The 15,331-nt window shown below is 37.2% G+C and overlaps 3 protein-coding genes across 8 annotated transcripts in view; 1 reads left to right on the top strand and 2 right to left on the bottom strand.

The window, feature by feature from the left end:
• Window positions 1-550: 550 nt before the first annotated feature.
• Window positions 551-5,124, bottom strand: klf1 (Kruppel like factor 1 (erythroid)). Its single transcript, XM_008408909.3, has 3 exons — window positions 4,479-5,124; window positions 2,052-2,907; window positions 551-1,493 (listed from the first exon to the last, which is right to left on the bottom strand). The coding sequence occupies exons 1-3, from the start codon at window positions 4,551-4,553 to the stop codon at window positions 1,318-1,320; spliced, it is 1,107 nt and encodes a 368-aa protein (XP_008407131.1). The 5' UTR covers window positions 4,554-5,124; the 3' UTR covers window positions 551-1,317.
• c1h22orf23 (chromosome 1 C22orf23 homolog) lies at window positions 2,815-9,614 on the top strand. Of its 2 annotated transcripts, none has more exons than XM_008408896.3 (7): window positions 2,815-2,919; window positions 7,307-7,400; window positions 7,692-7,754; window positions 8,336-8,479; window positions 8,612-8,752; window positions 8,925-9,022; window positions 9,408-9,614. In XM_008408896.3, exons 2-7 carry the CDS (start codon window positions 7,307-7,309, stop codon window positions 9,468-9,470), a joined length of 603 nt encoding a protein of 200 aa, XP_008407118.1. In that variant the 5' UTR covers window positions 2,815-2,919; the 3' UTR covers window positions 9,471-9,614. The 2 variants fall into 2 exon arrangements, with proteins under 2 accessions (XP_008407118.1, XP_008407110.1); XM_008408888.3 differs by lacking the exon at window positions 2,815-2,919 and adding an exon at window positions 6,873-6,979.
• Window positions 9,582-15,331, bottom strand: part of micall1a (MICAL-like 1a) — a 21,920-nt gene continuing 16,170 nt past the window's right edge. For 4 of the 5 annotated variants that reach the window (XM_081606725.1, XM_081606721.1, XM_081606722.1 and 1 more), the window contains 6 exons: window positions 13,913-14,047; window positions 13,692-13,818; window positions 12,769-12,859; window positions 12,251-12,324; window positions 12,006-12,120; window positions 9,582-11,919 (listed from right to left, as the gene is read on the bottom strand). In XM_081606725.1, coding sequence (XP_081462851.1) covers window positions 11,652-11,919; window positions 12,006-12,120; window positions 12,251-12,324; window positions 12,769-12,859; window positions 13,692-13,818; window positions 13,913-14,047 — 810 coding nt within the window. In that variant the 3' untranslated portion in view covers window positions 9,582-11,651. The remainder of the gene's footprint in view (window positions 11,920-12,005; window positions 12,121-12,250; window positions 12,325-12,768; window positions 12,860-13,691; window positions 13,819-13,912; window positions 14,048-15,331) is intronic. The other variant, XM_081606730.1, reaches the window with a different exon arrangement.

Below are 15,331 nucleotides of genomic sequence, written 5' to 3'. Positions count from 1 at the left end.
TGAGAAGTAAAAATTTTCAGTGTAATAAAATATCCCAGCGATAAAATATATAGCTTTTTGCACATCTCCAGGTGTGTTAATGAATTTTTTTTTGCATAAAGTCGATCCTCCTTTTGCACAGATTAACCCTCTGTACAAATACATGCGTGTCCTGCAAATTTGGATAAATAGTCACTTTCATCACTGTCATTCCTCGCTGTATGTGTGCGACGTGCCAGATTTTGTGACAGTGGCACAGAGAGCGCTTCACAACATCCTGTTGATTCCCATCATGACATAATCAGGATGAATCACCGGGTGCTCAGTTACATAAGCAGATTGTCATCCTCACCTCACCCTCGCCCAGATAGGAAGCACAGTAGACTCAGCTCCCAGTCACTGACATGGCAGAATACTGCCACCTACAGGATGCAGCTGAGACTTCAGTTTGTTTATTTACATTTTATTTTTTAGTTTTTCTTCTCAGAAATATTTTTACAGGAGTCATAGTCAATTATTTTCTGCTTTCATAAGATCAACAACCAATAATGATTCAACACAATCGGAAATGTAACATTCTGAGCCTTTATTTCTTGATTTATGGCAACATAAACAATATGTGTACAACTTTAAAGCGTCTGTTTGATGATAAAAAATAACATTTTCTAACAACATAGTACCTTCTGTGGATATAAAAGATCATAAATATAAATATTATACTCATTTCTAGTTGATAGTAAGGAGCTGAAAGTATCAAATATTTACATTTTTAAAATGGGAAGAAAAAGGCAGAAACTTATTTGATTCTCAACCTATGATTCATTAAGACAACCAACAGCAGTTTATGGTGATTTTGCATAATACAACTGAGAGACTTCAGAAGATATCAACTCTTTTCCTTTAATATTCAACGTTTGCTTTGTTTTCTTTTTCCTGATAGTCTGTTCGTGTTTAGCTATCTACATGCGTATAGTATATATACAGTGTTGGTTTAACAGGCTTTCATTTGTCCTCATTTAAATTTTGCAGGTTCTAAAAAAAGTTCCAAGTTCACTTTTTATAAGTGGCTAATAAACAAATCCTGCTTTGCTTTTTGTTTTGCCTTTTCATTTCATTTTCATTTAGGACAAATGATGTTGGTCTAACATGTAGAGTTGCTGTTCAGTCTTAGAAACAGGAGAGCTGTTGAAGGTCCTTGAAGTGAGAACATGAATGGTACAAAGCAAACACGACAACAGAAACATATGTTATATGAAAAGCCTGAGAATGGCTGTTTAAACAGTCGTTATCAGTAAAATAAGAGAAGACGTCGATGTGAGGTTTTGAGGTTTTGCTTGGTCAGACATGTCTCTTCATGTGAAGGGCCAGGTGGTCAGAGCGGGAGAAGGCCCTGTGACACAGCATGCACTCATACGGTTTCTGACCCGTGTGCTTCCGGTAGTGACGCGTCAGCTCGTCGGAGCGGGCGAACTTCCAGCTGCAGCCTTCCCATGGACAGCTGTAAGGCTTCTCTCCTGTAAAATTCACATATCGGTTTTTACGGAGGTCCAAAGGGGCCATAATTCAGTTACAAAAACAATCATCAAATAAAAGGCCTTGGTTTTAGTTAAAAATGCATTTTCAAAAATGCATATATATATATATATATATATATATATATATATATATATATATATATATATATATATATATATATATATATATATATATATATATATATATATATGGGACAACGACATTGTATTTCAAAAGCACTTAGCATTTAAAATACAATGAGTTCAGTTTTTAATTATACAGTTGAACATTTAACTATGTATTTGTGGATTTTATAAATTCCTAAAACATCAAAATAATTACATAAATGTTCTGACTTCAAACTGCTTGATTGCTGAAATGCGCTATACAAATAAACTTGAAATGACTTGACATATTTAGTGTAGTTCCCGTTTTTGTAAATTATGACATGTAATCATTGACTCAGCACCTTATTTATTGAATTGTGGCTTTCCACATGAGATACCCGTTCTGGTTGTAGTAAGAGTGTCTTTTCTTGCAGTTGTTCCTTTGTTTACCTGTGTGGGTCCGGAGGTGGGCCTTGAGGTGCGAGCTCTTGGTGTAGGTCTTGGTGCAGCCGGCGTACTCACAGCTGTGGATGGCAGGTCTTTTTTTCACCGCGGGCCTCCTGCCACGCTTCTCTTCCACTCCACCAGGGGGCAAATGTGGTCTGATCACCATGGGCTGCTGGCGATTGGCCAAATGCACCGTGGCTTGGCCGTGGGGGTGGGAGTAGTCACCAAGAAAGCTGGAGTTGAGACTGAAATGAGGCACGTAGCTGTAAAGTCGAGGGTTGGAGGTCATGACCTGCGGCTGGATGAACCTGCTGTCTGGCATGGTGCGCAGTGGGTGATGTTGCTGGGCGTAGTAGTGGTTAAAGTCCCAGGAAGTGAGTTTAGTGTGACTTCCCCTGCTGTGTCTGTCTACACTGCCTCCTTGTGGGATGTCAAACTGACTGATATTCTGTACGTTGGGAAATGCGCGTCGACCCGGCTGGTTGCTAGTGTAGTCATGGTGGTAGATCTCCGGCTGCGCTGATGTGGTTTCAGGAGGAGACATGAGCTCAGCCATGACCCCAGTGTTGCCCATCTGCACACTCCCCTGCCCTGCCTGCTCCTTGAACATGCCCACCTCCTGGTAGGTCAGGTGTGGGTCAGATTGTGCCAGCTGTTGACCGTCTAAAGGAGGGTTGAAATCAGGAGAATTTTTGCTCCACTCAGACAGCAGAAACTCGAGATCCAGTGACGTCTGGCTGTCGTCATCCAGGAGCTCCTCCGTCATCTGCTGGCTGACCTGGACCTGCTCAGAGCCGTCCGGTGAAAGTTTGTTGATTGGAGATTCCAGAGGGAGAGCGCCGTCACTGGACTTCCACACCTAGATCAAAAGGTACGATCATAAGATGACTCCTACCTTCTGTTTTTGAGTTCCATAAACATCAAAAACTGTATTGAAAATGTATACAATTATACGCTTTCAGGGCCTGTCATATTGTTAATGAGAACCTAAGTAAAATTTGGCAGCCTGTCAGAAATACCAGGAAAACCCTTATTTGTTTGCATGTAACGCTAACTCAACATGTTTTAGAATTAAACAATAATTTCCTTAACCTGACAGCATGACAGTCATGTTTATCAGCTTGTGTTGTGGCAATTATGCTAGTTATTTTTTTGGGGGGGTCTTTTTGTGTAACAAACTTTGTATCACTTTGGAGACAAACATATAATAATAATAATAATAATAATAATAATAATAATAATAATAATAATAATAATAATAATAATAATAATAATAATTTTTAGTAGTAGTTGTAGTAGAAGTGTTCTTATTAATACTATCCATCTTTTTCACATTTATTCACATTACAGACTAAAAATGTTTTTTTTTATTGAGATTTTATGTGTCAGACTGATGTTCATTTTATTCATTTTTCACTCATTTTTAACTTTTCCATAGATGAGTCAAAAAAAGTTTTAAAACAATTAAAGTAGTACAAACCAATAGTTGCCGGGGAATCTTTTTTTTTCTTTTATGATAATCTGAAAATTATGGTATGTATTTGTATTCAACTCCCTTACTCTGATAACCCTAAATAAAATACAATGCATCCTATTATCTTCAGAAATCATGTAATTACTAAGAGGAACCAAAAAGTGTGTGGCACAAAGACAAACCTACAAACAAATGATAATTATACAAGTGCATTGTTAATAATTATACACTTCTTTGTAATGAATAAACTGCACTAAAATATGTGGCTGAATGATTCATCTGAAAACAGAAAAATGTGAACGCAGCTCAGACACATGATGCGTAATTATGATTATGCTCAATTATGACTCCACCAGCATAACTATGGCATTCTTTTTTTTCTGTTCAAACACAGTACATTTGTCACTCTTTTTTTCTTTTTTTTTTACATTTTGGTGTTAAATTAATTGATTTAAATAAATAAAAACAAAAAAAACTTTATAATCTGCTATTTTGAGAACAACTTTTATATACTGAGGGAGAACTGAAGCAGTTTTATAAGAGCTCTGCTGCTCTGGAAACCCTAAGTAGCAGTTTGGTTTGCATGTACCTCGGTCCGGCTCTGAGCACATCCATGTTGTTTAAAGCCGAATCTAAAGTGAAAGTTTCAAAAACCAGCCTCAGTAAAATACCAATAAATACAAAACACTTTCTAATGAGATCACAAAAAGATTTTTTTTTACTGATATAATCACAAGCAACATTGTAACCTTATTCAGAACATTTTAGAAAACTCTTATCAGTAAAATAGATATCAACTGCACAGAAAAAAAAATCTAATTTTACTAACTTTTCCACTTTTCTTAGATATTCTTTTAACTCTCCAGCTACAATCTTCTCTGCATCTTTAAAGTGTTTTTTATGCTGTTGTTTTGGCAATGTGCAGAAATAAAACATAGAGACGATGCCATACTCACTTTCATGTTGTCAGTGGAGTGAGAAAGACCAGAGAATGAGCTAAAGGAAGGGAGCGTAGCCTGAGTGGCAGCCATCAATCTCTTTGGTGAGGCGGAGTGCAGAAAAATAAATTAAAAATACTAACAGTGATTACAATTCTGACAGAGTTTTTTTTTTTTTAAATTGTAAAATCTCTCATGACTATTTTCCCCTCACTTTCTAAAGTTGTGAGTCCTCTTAGCTCAGTTCTAGTCCCCTGGGAGCCCGAGGGCCTCAGAGAAGTAAAGTCTCCTTAGCGCTCATCACTATCTCTCCTCATGTCTCTTGTCTGTCTCTGTCAGCTGGTCGTCCAATTTCAAATCTCTCTTTTTCATGTAGCTCTGGACCGTTAGAAGGACGACGAGGAGGAGGAGACATGAGTGAATTACTTTACCCTTTTCATTGCTCAACTCTCCGTCTTCCTGCTCTGGAGAATTTAGAGCCAAAAACTATTCAATTGAACTATTGACAATTGATTTTTTTTCTTTCCTATTTTAAATCACAATTTACAGAATATTTGAAGAAAGAATTGCAATAAATGATTATTATCACAAAAAACTTTTAATTTATATGTGGACACTCAGATAGTTTATATTTTTTTTAGCTGAAACACTTGAATGAATCCATATGTCTGGCATAAAAAAAGTAAAATCCTAAAAATGAATAATTGGGAAACATATTTTACAGAAAAAGGCAGAAATCAAGTAGGAAACAACTGGAAAAAAGCAAGAAAGAAAGAAACAAGAAAATAAATTAATAAAAGAAGGAAGAAAGACAGAAAGACCCCATAAGTCTATGAAATTTACCTATTTCTGTCATTTCTCTTGTTCTTTTAGCTTTAACCTATGAGTAGTTTACTTTAGACAATTTCCAAAAGCTCGGAAACCGTTTAATAAATGTTTGTTGTGCCACAGAATGCAGACTTTATGGGTATATTTCAGGAATGTGTAACTTTATGTAAAATTTTAATTTCAAGTTATTGTGAGAAAATAAAAAAACAATTTTCTGTTGGCCTATCTTTAGAAAAGCTTGCTAATTTGATAAGTAAATATGTCCCAAATAAGAGAAAATAGGAATAAAGAAAACATAGAAACAAAATGTTTCTAAAAGTGAGTATTTTAAAGCTCTAAGTCCTCTCTGGAAAGCCAGTCTCTTTTGTTTTCTTATGGAAAGTTTAGCCCAGTTATTTACGCAGTCCTGTCCGTATATTGCTGGTGCGGACATGCAGCTTCTGAGAAGACCTGTGCATGGAAGGTGATTAAATCCTCGCTGCTGTTTATCTTTGGAAACGGGTTGAGGCCAGCCGGCTGCCTACTCGCAGATAAAGGCTGCTGCTGATCAGTGATGACGAGTCCGCCACTGATAAAGACTCTCTTTCCATCTGAATGATGATTACAGCAGACACTCATAAAGAAAACTGAATGGCCTTAAACATGAACTTTGTTTGATTCATAAAGTTCTTCAACAGGCATTTTAATAAAGTGATAGTTGCTCAACCAAGCACCTGCCTGGGACGAGGCAAGTACTTGAATTTTTTGAGGTGTAGTATAAATCCCAGATGTTTTCAGAAATATGACACTATGAAGAAGTTGTCACTCTGTACAAACCTAAATAACTTTCTCACCTTCTGTTTAATGACATTCTGATGGTGTAGACTAAAATCTGGCCCATTTGCACAACTAAAAACTAATTTTGATGTGTACTGCAAAAAAAAAAGAAGATTTTTTTATGTATTCTCTTTATTAAACATTAACAGAAAACCTTGTGTTTCTTTGGAGGCCAAAGGTTAAAAATTACTTGTGTTTGAATAAAAAAATTCAATAGAAACAATCTTTGGGATTTAGATTCAACGATACGAAATTCAAAAGCAGAACTCTGAAACTCGTATGAAATAAATTAAAATGATTACTTTTAATCTCATAATTATAACATTGCATGTCATAAGTTTTTATTTTAGATTGCTGACTTTATTTTTCATGTTTAAAAATTTAAAAGACATAATTACCACTTTAAAAGCCAAAGGTCATAAAAATAGCTGCATTTAATAATTACAGTTTTGAAACCTGCCATTTTGACTTCGTGTCTCATTGTTACGAATTTGAATGTGATAATTATAACTTATGTATTCGTAACTTGCTGGTATCATTTTTACTTTTGAGCTGGCGATATAGAAACTGATAGTTTGACTAAAAATATAAATTAATACTTTAAAACCCATGACTTTGAATCTATGATTTAAGACTCGGAAATTCATAACTTTTTAACTTTAATAAATTAAAGTGTTAGGAGCTTTTTTTTCTTTTACATATTTTTACTGTTAAGCGAAAATTTCATGAATAAACCTGCTGAAATAATAGGTAAAGTGTAATTCAAAAACAACCATTATCGTCGGACTCTCCTAGTGTTTTGCTGTTGCTATAGCAACACGCTTTCGCCAACTCACTGAGCGGAGTTCTGGATTTGCGTGCTTTTAAAACTCAAAGTAGGTCAAATTTAGTTGTTTTTGTTAATGTTGTCACTACTTTTGAATGTTTTTCCCTTTATTTTCTAAAAAACAATCGTCAGTTTATTATGGTTTCTCTTCATTTGCCTTCTAATTGTATGCGGCGACGTACAGTTGTTAACCAAACCTTGTTAAAGCAAGCTAGTTATTAAAAAATAAATTATTTAAATGTCTTTACCATACCTTCCTGGTGACATATATATCAGCACCTTTATAAAGATGAGACGTTTTGAGCTTGGATAAGTGGTTTTCTGTTAATTCTGTGTGTGTGTGTGTGTGGGTGTGTGTGTGTGTGTGTGTTTACAGATGGAGAACGTCTTCATAGGTGCAGGAGGAGGAGGACTGTGGAATAATCCCAGACACCCACGGTACAACAAGGAGGCCGAGGAATTGAAGAAATGTGAGTGGATACATTTGTTTATATTTTACTGTTTCCACTCATGAAATTAAACTACATTAACAAACAGTTGTTTTAAATCTAATTTTTGATATCAGCTGCACAGCCAAAGATAGATGGAAACATAGGCAAGCTTATCAAACCTTTGACAATGCATTAAAAAAACATCACAGGGTTTATATGCGTGTCCTCAAAGGCTGAAAGGCTGAGATAGTGTTGTTGTTCATTAAGGTCAGTGGTTCAGCACTCCTCGTCTCACTTGTGCTTTTCATGATGTTCTTCTGATTTGTTCAGTGAGGAAAGATGAGGTGGACATTATAAACATCAAGAGAAAAGAGAGCATCAGATCAACAACGCGTAAGTCTGTTTAAATCAGAAGCAGTAATGCTTTACCACAACAAAGTATTTTTAATATCTTGTTAGTTACAAAAATAATTAAAAAAAAAAGCTTGCAACTCAACGGCTTTTGTGAGAGACTAACAAATGATGCATATAGCAATTTACATTAAATTTTTTTTGTTGCCTTTACAGTGCATTCAGAAAATCATCCATGTTAAATGAAAAACATTTTAAAAATGCAAATCTATATATCTACAAATGCAAAACAAACATAAAAACAGCTCAAAATGTTTGCAGTTTTCTTTTCAATTCATAATTATCTCTCTTGATTGAAATTATGTGGCTTTGACATGACAAAATGCGAAAAGTTCATTCGATATAGACGGATTCTTTAGCAAGTAGTATAAAGAGTTTTTTAAATCGGTATTTTTATACACAGTGTGGGTAGTTAATGTATTGATGTTAAATGTTTAGACGTTTTAAATCTAGGCTGAATATGGCTGAAAATACACAGTATGTGTTCAGTCAGCAGTTTTAAAAATACACATCACTACCCACAGGTGAATAAATTAAAAACTTTCCCCCTTGCGTTGGTGCAGCTTTGTCGACTTCTGCTTCAGAAAAATCTACTGCAAGTAAATCTGACCATCAATGCAAGCCTAGAAGGACTGCGAAACGCACTGCTGAAGCTTGTCGAGCTGGGAAGAGCTACGAGAGGGAAATGTTTCACCCTGGTCCCTTTCGTATGTACATGAAATTATATTTGACTGAACTTCAGTAGTTAAGAATTTCTCCTGTGAATGCAGGAGAATGTTCAGAACTATCCAGAACACCGGTTCTGGTCACACTGATCCTTTCTCTGCTTGCGCTCTCAGGAGATATGGATGATGAGAAGAGGAGGCTTCAGAATTTCATGGCAACGGGACGATATGAAGACCCTGGAATGTCAATAAAAACAAAAAAAGCTGAACGTTGCAAGCCGGAGGAAGCGCAGAAGCCCGACCCCTATGAGGAAGGTAACGCTAAGAACGCAGATCCAGATGGAGCAGCAACGTTACAAAAACAATCCATCAAGGACAAGTCTTGGTTGTTGTGAATTAGTCTTCGTAATTCTCTCAGCATCTCTGAATCTCTCTAGCTTTGTTCTCCCTGTGTTCCTCACATGAAGCATTTTTTTCTTTTCTTTAGTTTTAAATGAAATAGAAGAAAGGAAACAGTTTCTAGAAGATATGGCAGCTTTGGGCCAGGACCAGGACTCCTTCATTGTCAAATCTCAGATACAAGAGGTGAGCAAGTGGTTCATGTTGTCAAAAATAAATTTTTACATCCATGCTAGTTTCCACATTGTCTACAAATGTATATAGAAAGTGTTTATTGTTGTTCATTTGGATGATCATGTCTTACTGATAAAAAAAAACAAATTCAGCATGTCAGGAAATTTGAATATTGCATAAGACCAATACAGAAGGAATGTTGTGACCAACATACTCAAATGTAAGAAATTTAAGATCTTCATCACGACAAAAATATGCAAAAGAAAATAGCAAATAAATAAATTATATGGGTTGGCAGCAGAAGTTAACATTATCAAGCCAACTGGTGATACATTTGCACTTACCCAGGATGTTACATTAATGGCACATTTTCCCCCTGTACTTTAACCAACAACAGAAGCTTCATGAGCTGGAGGCTTTGGAAAAGGACCGCAAGTCCAAGGAGAAAACAGACAAGTGAACATCACTTCAGGGATAACGAGCACCGACGAGACAGGTCTGCGAAGAACGTTTCAAACTGCTGTCTGGCTCATGTTTCAAGTGGAAAAAAACCACAAAAAAAACCCCAAACTGGATAAATAAATTCGGTTTATTCTTCACCCTACATCTGTCAGTACTTTATTTAATCCGGCTGCTGTTGCAGAATACAGTATAGACGAGAAAGATGTGCGACAGAAAGCCCTTGGTTTACGCTGGACAAAAATCAGGCACAGAGCAGAGGCAGAGCGATGACAGAGGGAGTGTTGAGCTAAATGACAAAAACAAGAGCAGAGCAACAACACACGCTTTTACATGAACTTCACAGACCTTCATCCACATGCGCAGTTAAATAAATGGCACTCAGACAGCAAGATCATAAATACAATTTCCTATCAACCTTAAGGCAATATACAAACAGCAAGGCTTTGTAATGTGAAAGTCATTGATTGCATAAAGAAGCCTACATAAACCTGATAAAGCTCCTATTAAACGGTAATTTGCTTATTGATATACTGTCCTTTTCTAATTATTGCATGTGTGACAGATAGCTATGAGAACTACAACAGAGCTACTGGTTATTTAAAAAAAAACATGTTCTCCCTGTCACTTTTTTCCAAACACACACTTCACATAAATACTGTAAGTTTCCAGCACAGGCACAAACAAATGACAAGTATTTCAGAGACACTATAGCAGCTGGAATTCTTTAGGTATACTTTGCTGGTTGAGTTTTTCAATGGAAAATGCTGCAGTTTAAAGCAAAAACACAATCCTAAAAAAAAAAAAATTTAAAAAAAAAAAAAAAAAACAGTACCACCAATTCAAACCAAACGGGTTGAAACATAAAAACTCCATCTTCTCTCCTAAGGAGTAAAGGTGATATTGAGGTCAAATCAGTTAACATTATCTGTAAGTTGACCATTTTTGGCCTTTAAAGGCTTTGACCTATGAGTAGCCAAACTGAAACTCAAACACGTGATGTTTTTACCGATCAGTGAATGCACTGTACCTCTGCACCATCAGGTCAGAGTAAGAAAAATCTCAGGTGTGGACACCGTTACTGTATAGAGAGTATTTTCTGTAGCTGTGGGATGTTTAAAATGTAGTCAGAAGAAGCTCCAAGAACTCTGTTGAAAACAAAAAATGTTTTTGCAAATAAGGCTGCAGGAGAACAAGAGAGAGCGGCACATTCAGAAGGTAACAGGAAGGCTGAATGAATTGCATCATAGATTAGTGCACCGATGTAACAGCGCAGATTTCCTTAATTTTGGGAGATCGGTGATCATCCGATACATGTGAAGTCAGTCTCGTCTCCCAATCATCTACCTCAGGAAAGGCCTAAAAATCAGCCACTACTTCTTTTCTGCTGTGAGAAGTTTGACTGATTCACCAGCCCACCAGGGCATGTCTGCAGGTTTGCAGTTAACAACAGTCACCCCACTGTTGCCAACTCAGCAACATGTCAGAGAAAAAAATTAATAATTGGAGCTAAAATCGAAATCGGCAGGTCAGGCTTTTTCAAGATAAGTAATCAGCGATTGGCCAGAAAACTGCAATAGGTGCCCCCCCTATCTGTAGTTGGCCTGTTCTATTCTTTCCAGCCTTCAATATCAATTTGTCATTATATTTATTACTATATATTCTCAGATACAGTCTGAAACTGTCTCTGTTTCCAAGATTAACTGTTAATGACTGTTTAGGGCAAGAAATGTGTAAAAAAATGTTTTTAATGCATTTTTTTTTCTTAGAGAATACTCTTCTCATGCCCCCCAAGTAAACCTGGATATGGATGAAAACCGTTTCAGAAGGTCAAAGCATTACAGAAACCAGAGATCGGATCCACTCCCACAAAGTTCAGATCGGGGCATCCCTACAATAAAACCATGACTGTTGGGTCTCAGGCGTCAAGTTGAAACAAAAAATTTAAAACATGGTCCTCTGCCGAGCCTTCATGGTTCACTGAGCAACACCGCTTGCTTGTTAGACCGTCGCTTTGAAACACAGACAGATGGAAACAGTCACTGCAGCCGTTTTAGAAGGATTGTGAGCAGATGCCATGGTGGAAAGGGAAGTTTCTCTTCTTGATCTGATATGTTTCATAATTCAGCTTTTAATAAAAACTCATTTAGTCTTGTTAAAACAGTCCAACAGTCCCTGCTCCTCAACTTTTGTCCTTGCGAGGGCTGTGGCTCTTTCCTGCGTCTCCTTTATGGCTCAGCCTCTTTAGCACCTTGATAGGTTTAAACTTTGTCCCTTTTTTCTTCTGGTGGTCACTGTCTGGATCCTTGTGAAAGTCTGACCAGAAGAAGAAAAGAGAAAAGGGAATTACAAAAGAAAAAAAAATTGATTTAGGAACCCAGCGCCTAATTTTAAACATCCTACCTTTTTTCTTCAGCATGGCCTCCATTAGTTTGTCTTCTTCTTCTTCCCTGTTAACACAGTGATCAGAAATATTACCGACCAGTATATACCAGTACAGCAGTGATGGATACCAGTGAAGCAAGCTCCTGACTACCTCTGTCGCTCCTGATCCATGCTGTTAACTATTTGGTTGCGCTGTTCAATGATGGTAACTAGCTCTGCCATTAGCTCCTGTTCCCGACTCTTGTCCTCCTCGGTCCAGTCTTTCTCTGTTTTTTTTTTTTTTTAAAGAATACAAACATTTGTTTTACACTTTTAGAGACTCAACCTGTTCATTTTGCACAAATCGTGCGAATTAAACAGTAGGTGTCAAAGGGTATTATGGAAGTCTATAAAAACCTGGTTTGTTGAGAAGACACCTCAGCTCATACTCCACATCAGCTTGTCTTTCCTCCAGGTTCTGCTGCTTCGCACTGTGTGGAGAGCGAAACACCATATTCCGGTTCATGGTTCTACTTCTGTCAGATGCAATATAACCTCGTCTCTTCCATGTTTGCACCGTTGTTTAAAAACAAGATAGAAATACCGTCAACGGTTTGTGTACAGAAGCATCAACGATCTGGGCCAATGAATAAAGAATCATGCAATTAAAAGCTTCCCTGTAGTTTCTGTATCTGTAAATGGATTAAAAAATTGCAGATGGACATAAAGTCCAATTCTTCCGTAATTTTATGCCAGTTAAAGCTAGCTGCAGATAAATGTACACAACCATAAACAGGAAAACAAATTTAGTTTTATTTTTATCTTTACAAAAGGACCGATTCATTTAATCGTTTGCTCGATGAGAGTATCAGTTGCTGCTGCTGCTTTTCGTCCTCAAAATATGGAGAGAACCGTTTCTTCGGTATTAGACTTACGTGTAGACCAGCTCGGCTTCACGTCGCACTAAATGATGTTTATCGTGAATCAGAGTGAACCAGTCCACCAGGAGGCGCTCCTCATCCTCATCTTCACAGAGAGCAGAAGAGAAATACTTCAGCATGACTTGGCATTAAATATCAAAGTTTCTTTGAACAGTTGTATTGAACAGAACTCATCTCTACACACCTGTAGAAATGTTTCTGCGACATGAAAAGAGGAGAACATGGTAAGTCGCGTCAGAGCTTTTCCTACCTTTGTTTTAGTGCCATATTATGGTCAAAAGTTTTAATGTAACCATCATTTGTTTTCCCCAGAAGGGATTAGGAGATTTTGGCCATGCCCAGATGTTTCCTTTTAAAGAGAAACCTTCTCTCTTCAAACCAGATATATGGAGAATACATTAGTTTGTTTTGATAAGTAGAACACAATAAGTTCTTGTTGAACATTTTCACAACTGGTGGGCTCCTAGCAGCCTCTGACCCACCTGCGTCTTGCTTTTTTTGTCAGAAATAGTTTCTGTAGTGACTTAACTATTTATCCTACTGTTCGTTGTAAAATGAGATTTTGATCCTTTTGTAAACTCTATACAAACCACAGGTTTAGCCAAAGTGACGCACACCTAATGAAGATCCTGCAACTACCACACAAGACTGAAACCTGGAATTGAAAAATGATTCAGCAAAGTATTGCTTTAAGATTATGCAACCTGATTACTCTTTCATGTTTACTATTTTCTAAAATATTTACTTTTTTCCCCTTTTGAACTGTACAAAGCAACGGTCATATGAAAAGGTGAAACGAGCTCTGAAATCATTTATCTTTGTCTCAATTTTTTTTATTTAAGTCACAGAAATATTTCCAAGGTTGAGTAGACTTTTTATATTTACTGTATTGCATCGAGAAATAACAGAAACCACACCGTTAGGAGTGTCTCTGAGCTTCTTCTCCAGCTCCACCCCTCTCTGCTCCAGCTCATCCAGCTGCTTCTCCAGCTGAAGCAACTCCGCATGGATGTCCTCTACTGGGATGTACTGATCCGACTGCACCTGCAAGGATTATTTGGAGCCTGGTGAGAACGTATCCTGTAGGTATCATAAAAAAACAACAACAAAAAAACGATCAAGCCAAGCTATTTCACACCTTGCGTTTGATAAGTGGGAAGCCGTGTCCTGGTGCCGGGGGTCTGGCAGGACGAGGACCTTTGGAAGGTTGAGTTTCAGACTTGGCATTGGAAGGAGAAGCTTTCCTGTTGAAGGGATTCTCCTTACAAAACTTCTGCATAAATAAAATAAAATTTAAAAAAAAGACATTTGATGGAAGATAAGCAAACCAATGTCGCAAAAGAGAACTTATTCTTCAGAGAGAAAGAAAAAGGAAGAATAGAAAAAAGCCAAGATAATTTTCTTATAGAAGAGAAAAGAAAATTAGCTAAAAGAAAATTAGCTTGCTAGTGACGTTGAACGTTCCCGTTCAACAGCCAAACATTTATGCTAGCGTCATTGTATTTGTGTGAAACTGGGTTTGAGTTGATTCTCGAGGTTGGAACTGCACATTTCTGAGTATTTTTTCTTCTTTTGGCTTCATAATGTTTGATAACAAATATTAAAACTTCTCTATGTTTGACATTGACTAGCAAAATGTTTTCACATGAGGCTACAATAAGCACTTTGTATTGCCTTGTTGCTGAAAATGTGCTATATTTTATATAATATAAAATCCCCTTTACCTTTTACCTTTACAAAAGAATGTTCAGTTCCAATGGTATCAATGGCATCAGGAGTGATGTCATCACTCTATGATGCCACAAAGGAACCAAAAGGCAAACTTTTGGTTCCGATTGGCATCTAATGCATTGAATGTGTCTCAGCACATTCAACACATTAGGCTACTAATGTACTGCAGCTATGCAGAAAAACAACCTAACATTATAACATCATTATTTATAGAATGATTTAGAAAACAAAATGCAACACAGGTTTGTCAAAACTATTTCGACCCATATTAGAACTTTGCATTGATTCCCCTTCATTTTAGTAGCTCTGATTTTGCCCAACCCACACATTTTCCCCAACCCTAACCAATACTAGTCTATTCCTAACCCTACTATTAACTAAAACTTAATTACCCCTAAACTAAAGCAATGAATCCATTATATTGGGACCGGGCTTTGGTTCTAATGTGATGGACCTAATATGACACTGGACATGTAGTGGTGCGTTCACACCGGGCACGTTTTGGGCATCGGGCGTGCCTGGTTTGCATTCAGGGTCTGTGTGGAGGCACGTTGGGGGCCGTTTTGGCACGTTTTCAACCATTTGGAGTGTGTCCAGCACTCCGCGTTGGCTTTGGGGGTGGGCCGGACTCGCCTGGCGCTCGGGGCGTGTTTGGTGTGAGTGCACCATTAGAATGTTCAGTTCCAGTGGTAACAATGACATCAGCAGTGATGACATCACTCTTTGATGCATCACAGGAATCTCTCTCTTGAATGTAGCACACAGGGTTTTTTTTCCAGACCTGTTCCTGTTTCAGACTTATAAAATTATAAGTTATGAATCTTCT

Source organism: Poecilia reticulata, chromosome 1, assembly GCF_904066995.2.
Source record: "Poecilia reticulata chromosome 1, P_reticulata-male-v2, whole genome shotgun sequence".
NCBI lineage: Eukaryota > Metazoa > Chordata > Actinopteri > Cyprinodontiformes > Poeciliidae > Poecilia > Poecilia reticulata.
Note: the sequence above shows the minus strand (reverse complement) of the source record. Positions and strands in the feature narration are given on the sequence as shown.